Below are 19,310 nucleotides of genomic sequence, written 5' to 3'. Positions count from 1 at the left end.
CCAGAAATGTTGCAGTGCGAAAGCTATAAACGAAGGATGATGGCTGTCATGTCTTTAGAAGTAATCTGCTTAGCAAATGATGAATACTGGAAATGTATTTTGGATGCAGGTGATGTAAAATCTATTAACTATCTTTTGCTTATGCTATTTTATGTAGAGATTTATTCAATCACTTTAAAATGTATTTTTAATTATGGAGAAAACTTTTTAGTTGATTTTAACTTTCTATTTTTCTAAGATCATTTCCTTTACCTGTAAACCTTATATTTTATATTCCAAGTGGAAGCTGCACAGGATCAAAAAACTATATAAATCTCATTTCTCTAAAAGTTTGCAAACTTAAAAATTATATTAAATTACTTCATCATACTATCCTTATGTTTACTTTCACTTAAAAATTATCCCTATTCTGTATTTGTACACTTTATTTGTAAAAATAGCAGTTGCAATGTCAGGCTTGGGTTTGTAACTAGCTCTACATTTAGAACTTAGGCTAATTGCTTACTTTCTTTATGCCTAATTTCCTCATTAATAAAATAGTTACTAGCTCACAGGATTGTTTTGAGAATAGCACTTCCCATTATAACTTTCTGAAATGATGGAAATATTCTATCTACACTATCCATTATGGTAGCCATTACTCTAATGTGAATGTTGGGCACAAACGAGATGCTTCATAAATATTTGTTGAATGAATGAAAAATTTATTGTAGGTAGTCCGCTAATATGTTCCTAAAAACATGTACAAAAAGCTCTTTGTCCAAAAAAAGTGAACCACAGATAAACAAGTCATGATGGAGGTTTCATTTAAGGTAGCTAAATACATATATACATCCCTAATTATACCCATGATATTTCCAGCATGTCATGTGTGCTCTTTAATGTTTTTCCTTCACATTGAACTAAAGTAACAAGCATCCAACTGAAGCCATGCTTTCTATTTTCACCACGCCCAATGATTTCCATCTTTGAACCAACTGTAATTAATGAGGCTAAGACTGCTTTATACTAGATTCAGCACTTTTCATTTTTCAGTTGATTGTATAAAATATGGGTAAAACATAATAAAATGCTCAAATAATTACACAAACAACTGCCACACAAAGTTGATGCAGTAACCAAAACTGAACTCTACCATATGGTAGCTCAAATAATTTATTTATCAATGATCTTAAGCCAAAATTCAATGTTTCAGAGGTGACTTAGTATCACCAATATGAAATGTATGATTGTGTGCTATGTGAAAATCAAATGTGTAAACAATGAGAGCCGCCTACACTATAGAAAAGACAGAAAAGTACATTTGTGTAGTTTCAAATGATAATTTTATAAATATTTTATAGAATTATTTGCTAACTGTTTATATGGCAATGCCCATAAACATTATTTAAATCTTACCATGATAAATTGACTACAAATAGTTACAAACAATTCATGCTTTTTCTTGATCTTTTCATTGCAGGCACCATTCCTGCCTTAATCAATCTATTAAAAGGTTCCAAAATAAAATTACAGTGCAAAACAGTTGGGTTATTGAGTAATATCTCAACCCATGCAAAGATAGTGCATGCTCTAGTAGAAGCAGGAGCCATTCCAGCTTTGATCAACCTACTGGTTTCTGATGAACCCGAACTACACTCTCGGTGTGCTGTCATTCTATATGATATTGCTCAACTTGAAAACAAGGATGTTATTGCCAAACATGTAAGCTCTTTTCATAGAACATCATTTTGACTGACTAATTCTTTCATATAGAAGCTAGAAAGATACATACCCATTTCATTATGCAGTGGCCCTCATAAACTCTCAGGGAAGAGCTCCAATCTTAATGAGGATGGCAAAAGAGCAAACCTGCCACAATCCCATGAGTGCCGAAATTAAACAAGAGCAAGATAGTACCAGAGCAAGCACAGCAAAGGGTTGTCTGTTTTCCCTATCCCGAAGTCTCACAAGGCAACAGAGTGGACCCAGGTAGATCATACCCGCACATTGGGTTTGTGTCAAATCTGAGGAACGTTGAGCTTAAGAAACCTATCACTTTGGTAGCAACCAGTAAGCAAGCCTATTCTTTGCCTGGCGGTAGACGTTACCACACCTTTCAAGAATGATAGCAGGATGAGCCAAGATCCAGTAAGTGATAAACAGCATTAGGATATGAGTAAAGGTTGTACTTGCACATGTACCACTTCTAGGGCCCACATCATGAGGTAATGGCATTATAATGAGAAAAACCACAGGCAAATGAAGCGAACAGTAATTCAAGGAAGAGACACATAAAATCTTGCTAGCTCCAGTTTGGCAAGGTCTGGGGAGGAGTTTATGTTACATAAGGAGGTGGTATCAGCTAGGATAGCCTAGATGATATTGTGGTAATATCTCCCAAATATCAATGCTAAAAACAGATGAAGATTTATTTCTCAGTCAAAAAAAAAAGATAGCTACATAAAAATCCTGAAAAATGGCCCAGGTAAAAGAGCTGTTACAATCTTGATACACTCCCAATACTGGTAGGAGTGCTAGAGACCAATGGAAAACTGTTTCTCAACAAAATTATCTGGCAAAACTATCACCTGGGACAACATGGAAGACAGGCCAACTGCTTATTTAGCTCTGGGGGATGTGGTTGCTTCTTGTTGTTTATGAGAAGATATTAAAAGAAATACTACCATCTTGGCTATTTCTGTTCTGACTGGTAAATGTAGTCTATTTGTGTACCAGAAAGAATTAGAAGAAAAAAAAAAATTTTTTTTTGTGAACACCAAGCAATCTTTGCCATGCTGTATTTTTTCAAATAAAATCCACCTTATTATGTCTATTAATATTTTAGGTAAGATCTTTTAAAGATATTTATAAATAAGGTTATTTTTATAGTTTTTGTCAGGTGATGCTTCTTCATTATGGACCGAGTCATTTAGCATTATAAAATATACCCTTTTTGTCAAGTGCAATACTTTTGCCCCAAATTCTATGTTGTCCAAAATTAGATTTGTGATCTTTGTTTTCTTTTGTGCTCTCATGTTTAATTTGGCTTTGCTTATCCTTTTCGTTTTAACTTTTTGGAGTCATTTTACTTCTTGCTGGTTGTTTTGTTATCAATCATTTGGAAAATATATTAGAAATTTTCCCCTCCCCCCAGACCCACAACTAGAGTTAGTCAGTTAGTCTTATTCATTTAGACCTCACTTTAGACCTCTCCAGTGATTCTGATCACCCAGAGTTAGGATAAATGTGTCCCTTGTATGCAGTATATTTAGGCTTGCTTTGTCATTCACTTTTTATTGAATATAGCTCATATACATTTATTGATGTGATGTTTAATCTTAGTTTTGGCATATTTTGTTATTATTTTTGGTTTTTTAAAAATCTTCTACTGTATGAGCAGTGTTTTCTTCCTTTTTTTTCTTTATCTTTAAATTCCAGGACTTACACATCAGTGTTAGTTACCTATTTTTCCTGGGGCTTGGTTTGACTTTTCAACATGTACATTCATCATCTTTTATTTTCAAAATGTTTTCTTGAATTCATGTCTTTAAATATTTTTTCTGTATTATTCTTTCAGTAAATTCATAAACAAGTACTTTTTGAGAGTTTATTATATGGAAATACACCTCTAGATGTTAGGGTTATAGCAGTGAACAAAACAGACAAAATCCCAGCCTTCATGGAGTTTTTATTCCAGTTGGGGATAACAAGACAATAAAGAAAATAAACCAAATATAGTATATTCGATGAGAATAGATGTTAAGGAGGAAAATAAAGCAGGGAAAGGGAAGAGGGGAGCTTGACAAAAAATACTTCACTAAGAAGCTGGCATTTGAAAGGGGGAGAGGGGTGGGGGAGGGATGGATTGGGCGGTTGGGATTAGCAGATGTAAACTATTATATATAGAATGGATAAATAACAAGGTCCTACTGTATAGCACAGGGAACTATATTCAATATCCTGTGATAAACTATAATGGAAAAGAATACGAAAAAAGAATATATGTGTGTGTGTGTGTGTGTAACTGTGTAACTGAATCACTGTGCTATACAGCAGAAATTAACAAAACATTGTAAATCAACTATACTTCAATAAAATAAATTTAAAAAAAGAAGTTGGCATTTGAGTACAAACCTAAGATAGATGAGGAAGTGTGCCATGTTTTTTTGTTGGGAAGAGCATTCTAGGCAGAGGAAACAAATGCAGAGTAAATGAAGTGAGAGTATGCCTGGCATATTCAAAGAATAGCAAGTAAGCAAAAGTAGCTGAAGAAAGAGAAATAGGAGACACTCTTAGCTGGATAATGGTGGACCACATCAGGTAGGGCCATGTGGATAATTGTTAGACACCCTGGCTTTTACTCTGAGTATGTTAAGCCATTGAATAATTTTGTTCTGGGAAGTTCCATGAAGAGATTTATATCACTCTACCTTCTGTGTTGAAACAGGTGGGCAAGGGTGGATGCAGCAAGACTAATTAAGAAGCTATTTTGGTAATCCAGGTGACAGTGGTGTCTTGAACCAGGGTGGTAATAGTGGAAATGGTGAGAAGTAGTTATATTCTGTATTATTTTTCTGAAAGTTGAGTCACCAGGAGCTGTGGGAAAGCTGAAAGATCTGGAGGGACCTCAAAGGAGACTAAGAAGGAATGGCCACCGAGGTAGGAGGAAACCTGAGGAATCTGTTGTCCTATCAGCCAAATGGGGAACATGTTCAAAGAGGAGAAGAATATCAATAGTGTCAAAGGCTGTTGTAAGATGAAAGTCAAAAGTTGACTGTTGAATTTATTGATCACTGAATTAACTAACCACTTCTCTTTGGGAAGACCAATTATTTGTGTATTATATCACCTTTTCCAGTTTTATACAGCTATCATTTTCTCTCTAGTCCTTTTCCACTCACTGTTTTATTTCATTTTTTCCCCCTCAATCCTATCCTCCTTGTCTCTTGCTATGTTTTCTGGCCTTGTTTATTTTTGTGTAGATTAAAGTTTGGCTTTTATATTTTTCCACATCTTTCCTGAGCTTTTTCAGCTCTCGTTTCACCTCTCCCTGTCTCAGAAAATCTTCCCTGAGCACTGATGTCTCTCCTATGCACCTTTGTTTTATAGAGGTGATTGCCTAATTAATTTTTTTCATTGATAACAATATACCATTTTCAGTTAAAGTTTTTCATCTACTTTGTGGCATATTTTTCTTAAAAGCATTCTTTATCTGTCATAAGTTTTCCCTATTTTTTCTCTTATAATATATTTGGACAGATCCTGTTCTACTTCCTTTTTGAACATTACTCACTTTGAATTAGATAAGTTCTTTCTGGTCTAGATATTTGCAGGAAATACATGTGGGAAAGGGCCCAGATCCATGTTCTAGGCTAGCAAGAATATGACATATGGTTCAACATTACTGATGTCTCCTAGCTTTATTGAAAATGACATTACATTTCTGTTTCTTATCTTCTTTAATATCCTTTCATTAATTCTGTTAGTAGGGAGAAATGCCATCTTTACTCCACTTAAAATTAAGAAACTATGTTAACATTTAAAAATAATATTTTGTGTTGCATAAATATAATTACCAATTACAAGTGCAATGTATACAATAGCAAATATTTCCAAATGGGCACTGTATTCAATTGGTATTACTTAGTTGTTTCACTTTTAGATACTTAAATGTTACAGTGAACTTGCAGCCTCAAATTATTTTGGTATAGAGGAGACTATTTGAAAATATATTTATAGAGACTTCCCTGGCGGTCCAGTGGTTAAGACTCTGCACTTCCAATGCAGGGGGCATGGGTTCGATCCCTGGTCGGGGAACAAAGATCCCACATGCCATGTGGTACAGCAAAGAAAGAAAGAAAGGAAGGAAGGAAGGAAGAGAGGGAGGGAGGGAGGCAGGAAATATATTTATAGAATACTTTCCTTAATATTGAAGCATAAGATATGCTCAAAGTTGTAATAACTGTCATTTAATGTGCCATATCCGTAGACACATTTGTTTATGGGCAGTTGTTCTCTCCTAAATAAGCAGATATTTATAGCAAGAAAGATTATAGACTTGTGTTTCTAAATAAAGATAGCATACATCTTAAATAAATTCAATTATAATTAAATCTTTTTGTTTATTTTTAGAATGGAATTCCAGCTCTGATAAATCTTTTGAACTTAGACATAGAAAGTGTGCTAGTAAATGTAATGAACTGTCTACAGGTATTATGTATGGGAAACAAAAACAATCAAAAAGCAGTGAGAGACCATAAAGGCATCCCATATCTTATCACATTTCTGAGTTCTGATTCAGGTAAGTCTTTTTCTTTTTATTTTTATAAATTTATTTATTTATTTATTTTTGGCTGCCTTGGGTCCCTGCTGCTGCATTCGGTCTTTTCTCTAGTTGCAGTGAGCAGGGACCACTCCCCACTGCGGTGCACGGGCCTCTCACTGCAGTGGCCTCTCCTGCTGCGGAGCAGACTCCAGGCATGCGGGCTTCAGCAGTTGCGGCACTCAGGCTCAGCACCTGTGGTCTGTGGGCTCTAGAGCACAGGCTCAGTAATTGTGGCACATGGGCTTAGCTGCTCCACAACATGTGGGATCCTCCTGGGCCAGGGTTCAAACCTGTGTCCCCTGCATTGGCAGGCAGATTCTCAACAACTGCACCACCAGGGAAGCCCCCAAGACTCATTTTAGATCTAAAGATACACACAGACTGAAAGTGAGGGGATGGAAAAAGATATTCCATGCTAATGGAAATAAAAAGAAAGCTGGAGTAGCAATACTTATATCAGACAAAATAGACTTCAAAACAAAGACTGTAACAAGAGAAAAAGAAGGGCATTACATAATGATAAAAGGTATCAATCCAACAAGAAGATATAACACCTGTAAATACATATGCACCCAAAATAGGAGCACCTAAATACGTAAAGCAAATATTAACAAACACAAAGGGAGAAACTGACATTAACACAGTAATAGTAGGGGACTTTAACACCCACTTACATCAATGGACAGATCATCAAAACAGAAAATCAGTAAGGAAATATTGGCCTTAAATGATACATTAGACCAACTGAACTTAACAGATATATATAGAACGTTCCATCCAAAACCAGCAGAATACACATTCTTTTCAAGTGAATATGGAACATTCTCCAGATATATAGTTTGCTAGGCCACAAATCTAGTCTCAACAAATTTAAGAGGATAGAAATTATATCAAGCATCTTTTCCGACCACAATGGTATGAAATTAGGAATCAATTACAGGAAGAAAAATGGGAAAAACACAAAAACACATAGAGACTAAACTACATGTTAATTAAAAAAAAACCAATGGGTCAATGAAGAAATCAAAGAGGAAATCAGAAAATACCTTAAGAAAAAATAAAAGTACAACTTTCCAAAATCTATGGGACTTAGCAAAAGCAGTTCTGAGAGAGAAGTTTAGCAATACAGGCCTATCCCAGGAAATGAGAAAAATCTCAAACAATCTAACCTTACACCTAAAGGAACTAGAAAAAGAATAACAAACAAAAAAATTAGTAGATGGAGGAAATAATAAATATCAGAGTGGAAGTAAATGAAATAGAGACAAAAAAGATAGAAAAGATCAAGGAAACTAAGAGCTGGTTGTTTGAAAAGATAAACAAAATTGATAAACCTTTAGCCAAACTGATCAAGAAAAAAGAGAGAGGGCCCAAATAAATAAAATTATAAATTAAAAAGGAGAAATTCCAACTGACACCACAGAAATACAAAGGATCATAAGATACTACTACAAACAATTATACACCAACAAATTGGACAACCTAGAACAAATGGATAAACTGAATCAGGAAGAAATAGAAGCAGACCGCTACTAGCAGTGAAACTGAATCATTAATCAAAAAACTCCCAATAAACTAAAGAATTCACAGGTGAATTCTTTTTTTAATAAAAATCTGCTATGAACATTTGTATACAAGTTTTTTTTAAGGTTTATTTATTTTTTAAAATTAATTTATTTATTTATATTTGGCTGCGTTGGGCCTTCGTTTCTGCGCACAGGCTTTCTCTGGTTGCAGAGAGCAGGGACTACTGTTCGTTGCAGTGTGCGGGCTTCTCATTGCAGTGGCTTCTCTTGTTGTGGAACATGGGCTCTAGGTGCACAGGCTTCAGTAGTTGCAGCACATGGGCTCAGTAGTTGTGGCTCACAGGCTCTAGAGCACAGGCTCAGAAGTTGTGGTGCATGGGCTTAGTTGCTCCATGGCATGTGGGATCTTCCCAGACCAGGGATCAAACCTGTGTCCCTTGCATTGGCAGGCTGATTCTTATTCACTGTGCCATCAGGGAAGTCCCTTCACAGGTGAAGTCTATCAAACATTTGTAGAAGAGTTAATACCTATCCTTTTCAAACTATTCCAAAAAACTGAAGAGAAAGGAACACTTCCAAACTCCTTCTGTGAGGCCACGATTGCCCAGATGCCAAAACCAAAGACACTACAAAAAAAAAAAGAAAATTACAGGCCAATATCCCTGATGAACATGGATGCAAAAATCCTCAACAAAATATTAGCAAATTAAATTCAACAATACATTAAATGGATCATACATGATCAAGTGGCATTTATCCCAGGGATGGTTCAATGTCCACAAATTAACCAGTGTGACATACCACATTAACAAACCAAGGATAAAAATTCTATCATCTCAATAGATGCACAAAAAGCTGCTTCTGACAAAATTCAACATCCATTTATAATAAAAACTCTCAACAAAGTGGGTATAGAGGGAATATACCTCAACATAATAAAGACCATATATGACAAAATCACAGCTAATATCATACTCAACAGTGAAAAGTCGAAAGCATTTCCTCTAAGATCAGCAATATGACAAGGATGCCCACTCTTGTCACTTTTATTCAACTAGTAGTGGAAGTTCTAGCCACAGCAATCAGAAAATAAAATAAATAAATAAAGAGACTCTAAATTGGAAAGAGAGAAGTAAGATTGTCACTGTTTGCAGGTGAAATTATACTATGTATAGAAAACCCCAAAGAGGCCACCAAAAAACTATTAGAACTAATAAATGAATTCAGTAAATTTGCAGGATACAAAATTAATATACAGAAATCCATTGTGTTTCTGTACACTAATAACAATCTATCAGAAAGAGAAATTAAGAAAACAATCCCATTTACAATTCCATCAAAAATAATAAAATATCTAGGAATAAATTTAACCAAGGAGGTGAGAGACCTGTATTCTAAAAACTGTAAGACATTGATGAAAGAAATTGAAGTTGACACAAATAAATGGAAATATATACCAAGCTCATGGACTGAAAGAATTAATGTTGTTAAAATGGCCATACAACCCAGGGTAATCTACAGATTCAATGAAATCCTTAATAAAATACCGATGGCATTTTTCACAGAGCTAGAACAAATGATCCTAAAATTTGTATGGCACCACAACAGACCCAAATAGCCAAAGCAATCTTGAGAAAGAAGAACAAAGCGGGAGGTATCACACTCCCTGATTTCAAACTATACTACAAAGCTATAGTAATCAAAACAGTATCATGCTGGCACAAAAAGAGACACATAAATCAATGGAACAGAAAGAGAGCCCAGAAATAAACCCATGCTTATATGGTCAATTAATCTGTGACAAAGGAGGAAAGAATATACAATGGGGAAAAGATAATCTCTTCAATAAATGCTGTTGGGAAAACTGTACAACTTCATGCAAAAGAATCAAACTGGACACTTTCTTACAACTGCATACAAAAATAAACTTGAAATGGATTAAAGACTTAAATGTAAGACCTGAAATTTTAAAACTTCTAGAAGAAAACAGGCAGTATGCTCTTTGACATTGATCTTAGCAATATTTGTTGAATATTTCTCCTCAGGCAAGTGAGACAAAACCAAAAATAAACAAATGGGACTAAATCAAACTAAAAAGCTTTGCATAGCAAAGAAAACCATCAACAAAATGAGAAAACAACCTACTGATTGGGATAAAATATTTGCAAACAATATATCCGATAAGAACTTAATATCCAACATATATAAAGAACTCAAATGACTCAACATTACAAAAAAAAAACAAACCTAACAAACCAATTAAAAAATGGGCAGAGAACCTGAATAGACATTTTTCCAAAGAAGATATACAGATGGCCAAGAGACATATGAAAAGATGCTCAACATCACTAATCACCAGGGAAATGCAAATCGAAACCACAACGAGATATCATTCACACCTCTCCAAAGGGCTATCATCAAAAAGATAGCAAATAACAAGTGTTGCTGAGGGTGTGGAGAAGAAAGAACCCTCTAGCACTGTTGGTGGGAATGTAAATTGGTGCAGCCACTATGGAGAACAGTGTGGAGATTTCTCAAAAAATTAAAAATAGAACTACCAAATGATCCAGCAATTCCACTTCTAGATGTTTACCCAAGGAAAACTTAAACACTAATTCAAAAAATAAAAGCACCCCTATTTTCAATTAGCATTATTAACAATAGTCAAGATATCGAGGCAACCTAAGTGCCTACTGATAGATGAATGAATAAAGAAGATGTAGTATATATACACAATGGAATATTTACAGCCATAAAAAAGAATGAAATCTTGCCATTTGCAACAATATGGATGGAACTAGAGGGTATTACGCTAAGTGACATAAGTCAGACAAAGACAAATATCATATTATTTATGTGTGGAATCTAAAAACCAAAACAAATGAACAAACGGAACAAAAACAGACTCATAGATGCAGAGAACAAACTGGTGATTGCCAGAGGCAAAGGGAGTTTGGGGGTTGTGCGAAATAAGTGAAGGGGATTAAGAGGAATGAACTTCCAGTTATAAAATAAGTCACAAGGATGTAATATACAGCATAATGAATATGGTCAGTAATATTGAAATAACATTGTATGGGAATAGATGGTTTTTGAGTTGATCATTTCATAATGTATTTAAATATCAAATAACTACTGTACGCCTGAAACTAACATAATATTGTATGTCAACTATACTTCAATTAAAAAAAAAAGGAAAAGGGAAAAAAAAGAAAATAAATTTACTGCAAATGTATTAAGTTATTCCAATAGTTCCTAGGACTCTATACCAAGGGAAAAAAATACAAACAGGAAGGAAATGTGCCAAGATTTCTCCTAAGCATTGTTTAAAACAGTGAAAAGTTGGAAACAACACATTATTTTTTAAAATGCAAATGTTTAAGGAAATGTGATACACCCATTAATGGAATATTTAGGAGACACTGATGTTCATAAAGAATGGGAAAATTTTTACCAGTAAATTAAAATGCAGGATACTGTGTTTATAGTACAACTATATTAAATATGTCTGTAACACTATCTAAAGTTATCTATATTTATATAATATATATTATATATATTTATAAAAGTAGTGGATGAGATTAAATGAAATGTTTGCGCTTGGGTGGTGAAAGTCTGGACAGTTTTATTTTTTCTATTTTTCTTTATTTTCTAAATTTTCTAAACTCTATAAATTTGATTTTCAAATATGGGAAACTAGTGATATATGCTGCATTTTTATGCTCTTACTTTTTAAAAGATTTATTTAACTGGTTCTTGAATTCATTTGAAGATGTGTTGACAGCTGTATCTTCTGTTACAATTGCTGAGGTCGCACGTGACAATAAGGAAGTTCAGGATGCTATGGCTATGGAAGGAGCCATTCCTCCTCTGGTGGCTCTTTTTATAGGAAAACAACTTAGTGTTCAAGTGAAGGGTGCAATGGCTGTGGAAGCACTGGCAAGTTACAACCCTGCTATTCAGAGAGCATTTCTGGAAAAATCATTAAGTAAATACCTTTTAAAACTCCTCAAGGTAGGAATTTTATGATTCCTTTTCATTTTTCTTAGATAAAGCATTCAATATTGAATTTAGTTAAGTGAAAAGAAAACTAAAACTAATGCTAGAATTAACATTTTATCAAACATACATTCCTACGGTATTCAATAAATCCTCATTGACTGAATGGAATACTTTTTTAAATAGGCGTTTCAAATAGACGTTAAGGAACAAGGAGCTGTAGCACTTTGGGCCTTGGCAGGACAAACACTAAAACAGCAAAAGTATATGGCAGAACAGATTGGATACAGCTTTATAATAAATATGCTTTTATCACCATCAGCTAAAATGCAGTATGTTGGTAAGTTATTTTCTATGCATAAATCTGTACAATATAGAACAGGACACTGGAATATCACACGTTTCTTGCTTTTCGTTGCCAGGAGGTGAAGCAGTCATAGCGCTAAGTAAGGACAGCAGGATACACCAAAACCAAATATGTGAAGGAAATGGAATTGCACCACTGGTTCGCTTACTAAGGATTAGTAAAATAGCTGAAGGAACACTTCTGAGTGTCATCAAAGCAGTGGGATCCATCTGTATTGGTTTGTACGTTTATTCTCAGTTTTAAAAATATCAGTAAATACTTCTCTTCCTCTCTATCCCTACTGTTGCAGCCCTTAACCATATTTAATCTGTTATTATAATGTTTTTATTTCTCCAAGACCTTAATGAGTAAAAGTGGTGTAGTTAAGCGTATTGTATCAGTCTTGCTCTTGAGTTCTGGTTAGAATGAGAAATGAGGACCATGAGCCTTGGCTATTTTGACTTAAAGGAATCTCCTTTTTTAAGTTAAGAGAAAAATATTTCTTATTTTGAATCTCAGGAACTATATGTTTTTGAAGATATAGAAGTGTTTCTAATGCTGCGGCACATTTTTCGATTCCAGTCTCTTTCTGTAATGATTCTTTGTTTACATAGTGGCCACTAGGTCTAGTTGTTCCTTTCTTTGCAGAGGAATTAACCTTTTGGGATATCTGAAAAATGTTGTGGAATTGTTGGTGATTGACTTACCAAAAATAAAAAATCAGGTTCTTTGCTGACCTGCATGAATGTATGGGACTGACTGAGACTGCTTCCTGTAGGCAAGAGAAAAAAAACCTAAAACTTTATTTCTAGTCCATTGTATTTCCAGAAAAAAAAAAAAAATTCTAGCTGAAGAACATAGGACTTGGTTTCAAAAAAATTTTTTTTCCTTTTTTCTTAGAAAAGCTACTTTACTGAAATTCACTAACTGCTTGCAGGCAATCAAGTCAGGCAAGATAATTTTGTTGTTGTTGTTGTTGTTTTAGCCAGAGTCTATGGTATAAATTATTTCTAAAATTCTGGTAAATGATAACACAAATACAAAGATAACTGATATACATGTGTGTTTTCAATTTCTTCTCATTAGTTCACTTCAAAGCTGTCCACATTTGCCATAGACAAGTTCTTGCCATAGACAAGAACTACAGAAAAAAACTCTTGCTTTCAAACTCACCAGGTTAGACTCTTTACACACACATACCCCTTCCTTTTTCTTCTTCATCATGTTCATGTTTTCTTCTATACCCTTGAACATATAGAACATATTTAAAATAGCTGTTTTAACATCCCTGTAGCTAGTTCCAGCATATCCGTTATTTCTGGGTCTCTTGCTATTGGCTGATTTTTTTCTTCATTATGAATAATATTTTCCTGCTTCTTTGCACACCTAGAGTTTTTAAAATGTGAGTTTTTTTTAAAAGTGATATTGAAATACAATTTACATATAAGAAGATATTTAAATAAAATAAACAATAGAATAAAATATTAAATACATTATTTAGAGTGTACAGTTTGATGAGTTTTGACATATGTATTCAGCACTGACACCATCAGCACAATCAAGTAAGTGAATATAATCATCACCTCCAAATGTTTCATTGTCCCTTCCTAATTCCTCCCTCTTTGCACCCCATCCCCAGATAACCACTGATCTGGTTTTTTTTCTTATGATCTGAGAATGGCTTTATTGTATTTTACATATTAAAACATAAGCTTCTGATTTTTTTCTTTAAAAAATAATGTGCTGATTTGAATTCATGGCATGGAGGCTAACAGCACAAAATTACTTTTAAAATTTGATATTAAATGATCTCTACCACTGATTTATTTTCTATCACTATAGATTAGTTTGCATTTTCTAGAATTTTATGTAAATGGAATTACACATGTGTACTTTTTTCTTGCTTCTTTCGCTCAGCATAATTATTTTGACATTCATCCATATTATTGTATCAAATATCAATAAAATACTTCTCTTTCAATGCTGAGTAGTATTCCATTGTATGGTGTGATGGTTAATTTTATGCCTTATGATATACATACATATATATCCTGTTGGTTCTCTTTCTTTGGAAAACCCTAATGCTTATGGATATATTGTGATTTGTTTACCCATGTACCCATTGATGGACATTTGGATTGTTTCCTGTTTCTTGCTATATTGTAAATAAAACTGTTACGAACATTTGTGTCCAAGTTTTGGTATAGACACGTTTTCATTTCTCGTGGGTAAACATCTAGAAGTAGGATTGCTGGGTCATATGGTAGGTGTATGTTTAACTTTTGAGGAAACTGCCAGATTGTTTTTCAAAGTAGTGTTACTACTTTGCACTTCTACTAGCTGTGTGTGAGTTCCAGTAGCTTCACATCCTCATCAACATTTAGTATGGTAATTTTATTATTGTAGTGGATATGTAGTAAATCTTATTGTGGTTTTAATTAGCATTTTCCTAATGACTAATGATGTAGAGCATCGTTTCATGTGTTTATTTGTCATTTGTATATCTTCTTTGCTAAAGTGTCTGTTCAAATATTTTGCCCATTTTTTACATTGTGTCGTCTTGAGTTGTAAGCATTCTTTATAAATTCTAGATACAGCTCTTTTTTTGTTGTTGTTAGATGTATGTTTTTCATAAATTTTCTTCCAGTCTGTGGTATCTTTCCATTTTTGTAACAGGGTCTTTTGAAGAGGTGAAGTTTTAAATTTTGATGAAGTCCAATTCATTGATTTAAAAATTGTTCTGTTTGTAGGTTTTGTGTCCTCTTTAAGAACTCTCTGCTAAACCCAAGATCATAAAGTTTTTCTGTTTTCCTCTATATTTTGATGTATGATACATTTTGAATTGGCTGAGATTCATTTTCTCACATATGGCTGCCCAATTGCTTCCGCATCATTTATTGAAAAGATTATCTTTTCCTCCATTGAATTAGCTAGGCACTTTTGTCAAAAATCAATTGACTAGATATTTGTGGGTCTATTTCTTGACTTTTTATTCAGTTCTATTTAACTATTTGTCTATCTTTACGTTATACTCACTGTCTTAATCACTGTAGACTTACTGTAAATCTTGAAAGCAGATAGCATTAAGTCCTTCGACCTTGCTGTTGTTTTTCAAAGCTGTTTTGGCTGTTTCAGGTCCCTTGTATTTCCATATAATTTAAAAAATTAACCTGCCAATTTCTAAAAAAGATCCTTCTGTTATTTTCATTGGAATTGCATGGAATCTATAAGTAAATTTGGGGAGAACATGCATCCCATTAATATCACGTTTTGTAATCCATAAACACGGTATATTTCTCCATTAATTGGGCCTTCTTTAATATCTCCCAGCAATGTTTTATAGTTGCCAATGTACAACTCTTGCACATTTTTTGCCAGTTTTACCTTAGGTATTTCATATTTTAAAATCATGCATAAGAAATTTTGATTGAATGCTGGGCATTGTGAGTTTTAAATTGATATATGCTGGATCTTATTGTTTTCCTTTAAAGAGAGTTAGGCTTTATTCTGGCATGCAGTCATTTTAGTTGGGATCAAATTGATCCTTTTGCACCTAGCTTTTAACCTTTCCTAGGACAAGTCTAGAGCAGCCTTTACTTTGGAACTAACTTAACCCTGTGCTTTTGAGATGATTCCTTTCAGAGGACTCAATCTCTTTGTATAGTCCCGTGTATTATGAGGTATCTACACTCTGGCCAGTAGGAACACAAACCACCCCTAGACAAGTGTGAGCTCTGAGAATTGTTCAGCCTACTGCTTGTAGTGATTCTTTTCCCAACTTAATTTTTGAGTTCCATTCCATTATTAACATGTGAATATTCAGTCAGAGATTTGAGGGTGTTCATCTTATAACACCACCATCATCATTATAATCATCATTACTAAAAATAGTAATTTTTTTGAAACCCACCTCCAGCATCTTCACCCCTTGAAATCTCCCTACCTACTCCTTTTCCACCTACTCTGAAGTGAGCAATACCTCTTCTGTGCTTCAAGTGTACTTTTCTAACCTCTGTCAAAGCACTTATTGCATGGTATTGAAATCATATATTTAGATAGTTGCTCACCCTATCAAATATAAACTCCTTGAGGGTAGAGAATCTAATTCCTTCTTTTAGCCCTACCTCCTACCTCAGTGCCTGGTGTACCAGGCATTCAATACCTGTCGGTTGGATGAAGAATATTCATGTAATTAGTGTTTGTGTACATCCCCTGATGGCCAGTGTTGGGGGAGTAGGGGACAAGGAAGCCAAAGTATTCTTTGCTCCTTCTATAATATTTCCCTTAGTCCCTTCAAACTTCCCCAGGTCATAATAAGTAGGTGGTTTCTCTTCATTGTTCATAAAGGACCCCAATCTTGTATTTATATTTAAGTATGTAAACCCATTGCATATGTGTTGTGACATTTATTGGCAGAAGAACAAAATTTAAATTGTTTGTGCATGTCCACTAGAAAGAGATGATTTGAGTTTCTTCATTGAGATTAGACCTGCAATTTAAAGTAGTATGTTTAAAAGGAGAAGTAAGATTATCTTTTTAGTATGTGTATTTAAGGAATCCAGAAATTTAACCAGGTGATTACTCGAGTTATTTTTATAAAAACAAACTTTTTATGGAAAACAGTAGCAACTATAAGCTGAAGTACCTTGTACATAATAATTTTTTAATAAATGATAGCTATTACATTATTATTCCCTGATAGTCCAGCACTTCTAATTTCTTTGTTCTGTGACTATTAGAAAACCATCTACACTTCTAACAGTAAATTTTCCATGTTTATCCACTTTGCCTTTTAAAAAATTAATTAAGGTAAAATAGTGTCAATATAGCATTTCTTTTTGTAGTTTACCAACCATATTACGCTAGGACACATTATCAACCAAATATGTTGAGCTATGTTTGACTTTACCATTTTCAAGATGGAAAAAATATTATCTCATGGAGTTGTGGATTCTTACAGGTGTCGCCCATACAAGCAATCCCATTAGTCAACAATTTGTTGTAGAAGAAAATGCCTTTCCAGTACTTATCCAACTACTGAGAAATCACCCTTCTCCTAACATTAAGGTATATATAAGATTTTTTTGTGTGATATAGTAAAAATTAACATAAATGACTTTTTAAGAATAATTTGTATCTTTAGGCAAGCTCACAAGTATAATAAAAATACTTAACCTTTTAAACAAAATCTTAGAAGTTTTAAACAAAAAAGTTGCTACAAAGATAGTAGCAAAGATACCACTAAATTTTATTAAAATGTGGTTTCTTCAAATATAATAAGAAAGTCTCATGTCCTTACTCATCAAAGAAGTTTTATTCCTCAGATATTTGATTATTCATAGAATTTCTTCCCTACTTCCTCAGATATTGGTTGCTAAAACTGGGTGGGGATTATGAGGATGTGTGATTTATGTAGCAAAATTTCTCAAATATAAGTGAATCCTGTCAGTGCCACACCATCAATACAGCCCTGCCGTCTACAAAGCAGTCTGTGTTGTCTGGCAGCAATAGTTATCTCAAGGGTGGACACTGCTAGGTATTACTATGAGTTGTTGAGGAGTCATTCACTCTTCCATTTACTTCTAGTAAAATGCCTTTAATAAAACGACATTCACATCTATTCAAATCCTTTACCAAGGTTTTAGAAATTCAGGACGTCTATACTTGGCCAGACAGAAATTATAAGGACAAGAAATATATTTTCTCTTCAAAATTTGGTATGTGCTTTGCTGGAAATGAGAAAATAAAAATAACATAGGAGGAAAATATATAAGTAAACATAGCGTTGTTTCTTTTAAGGAATGTGATTATTATCAGAAAAGATGTCATAAGTTATCTGGCTTTTCTTGCTGTGAAAGAGATTATTTCATTACAGGAGTTGATTAGGGAAACAAAAAAAAGAGGCATATGCTAGCAATTTTTTGGCTGGAATTATATGCCAAAACTGCAACGACGTTTACAAATAACTTTCACAAGACAAAGGAAAATTCCACGTAAAAATACATTTTTATTTTAAAATGTGCATTTTCATGGCCAGTTTACTTCAACTGCATCTATCTGTATTTCAGTATATATTTTCACTGAGTTCTTAAACTTGTTAAAACAAAACATAAATACATTTTGATACTTTTCCTCAAGATTCTATAGTAATTTCGCAATAATAATCATGCTTTTCAAATTCACACTTTTCATAGAAATGCATGGTGTAGCACTTAAAAAATTTGTCTACTGAGCCCAATAATAAACAAGGTTCATTAACAACCTCCTTAAATGACTACAGAACTAGAAGAGGAAAACCTCCTCAGGTTTTTCCTATCTGCCAATGTTTTGCTTCAGTTGAAGGCATTCTATTAAAGCGTCACAACTCAATGGTCAGTAGCTAACAAGCAGTTCAGAACAGCTTTTTAATTCATGCTGGGAAATTAAAAAAACCTTTTTTTAGATGTAGAAGGAATGCAACTATGCACTTAAGAGAAACTTCTTCACATGTCCTGCAGGCCCTTGTTGCCTCCCCCTATGCCCTCAAATGGAGCTTTGTGATTGTGCAACACACAGAAGGATATTTTCTCAGCTGTTAAAAATTATAAGGGACATTTCTCCAGAAGTTGTAAATGCCACTCTCTAAATACTAGTCAGAGAGATGGAATTAATGGATTTTATGGTATCTTTGAATTGGTATATCCTATATAAATATTTGTATAATGAAATATGTCATTTGATAAACCATGAGTGAAAAATAATTTTTGAAAATCACATTTTTAGGTTGAAGTGGCATTTTCCTTGGCATGCATTGTCCTAAGGAATGATCAGTTACAGAATGAATTACAAGAAAATGAAGGATTTAATTATGCTGATGTCCTTTATCTTCTTCACTCACAAGATAAGGTAATAACTATACAAAATATTAGAGCTCATTTAGAAGAAAATGATTTTTAGACTACATCCTCAAAATTTCATCTAGTCTTTTTCATGGCAATATTCAAATATATTATTTAAGAAATGTAAAATCTCTCTGGTGGGTTGTTAGTTTGTAATGATGGAATAATATTGTTCCATATTTTTCATAGTTGTCATATTTCATCTTGAAATGTAAATTTTTTTTTAATGTGCAGAGTCTCATTTTTTAAATATC

At 33.7% G+C, this 19,310-nt stretch overlaps 1 protein-coding gene across 1 annotated transcript in view; it reads left to right on the top strand.

The window, feature by feature from the left end:
- Positions 1–19,310, top strand: part of ANKAR (ankyrin and armadillo repeat containing) — a 70,483-nt gene that overhangs the window by 32,406 nt on the left and 18,767 nt on the right. The window contains exons 10-17 of the mRNA XM_068544794.1: positions 5–109; positions 1,463–1,704; positions 6,115–6,283; positions 11,606–11,847; positions 12,019–12,172; positions 12,255–12,416; positions 17,139–17,245; positions 18,941–19,063. Coding sequence (XP_068400895.1) covers positions 5–109; positions 1,463–1,704; positions 6,115–6,283; positions 11,606–11,847; positions 12,019–12,172; positions 12,255–12,416; positions 17,139–17,245; positions 18,941–19,063 — 1,304 coding nt within the window. The remainder of the gene's footprint in view (positions 1–4; positions 110–1,462; positions 1,705–6,114; positions 6,284–11,605; positions 11,848–12,018; positions 12,173–12,254; positions 12,417–17,138; positions 17,246–18,940; positions 19,064–19,310) is intronic.

This window comes from Eschrichtius robustus, chromosome 5 (assembly GCF_028021215.1).
Source record: "Eschrichtius robustus isolate mEscRob2 chromosome 5, mEscRob2.pri, whole genome shotgun sequence".
Lineage (NCBI taxonomy): Eukaryota > Metazoa > Chordata > Mammalia > Artiodactyla > Eschrichtiidae > Eschrichtius > Eschrichtius robustus.
This window is presented reverse-complemented; position numbering and strand designations above follow the sequence as displayed.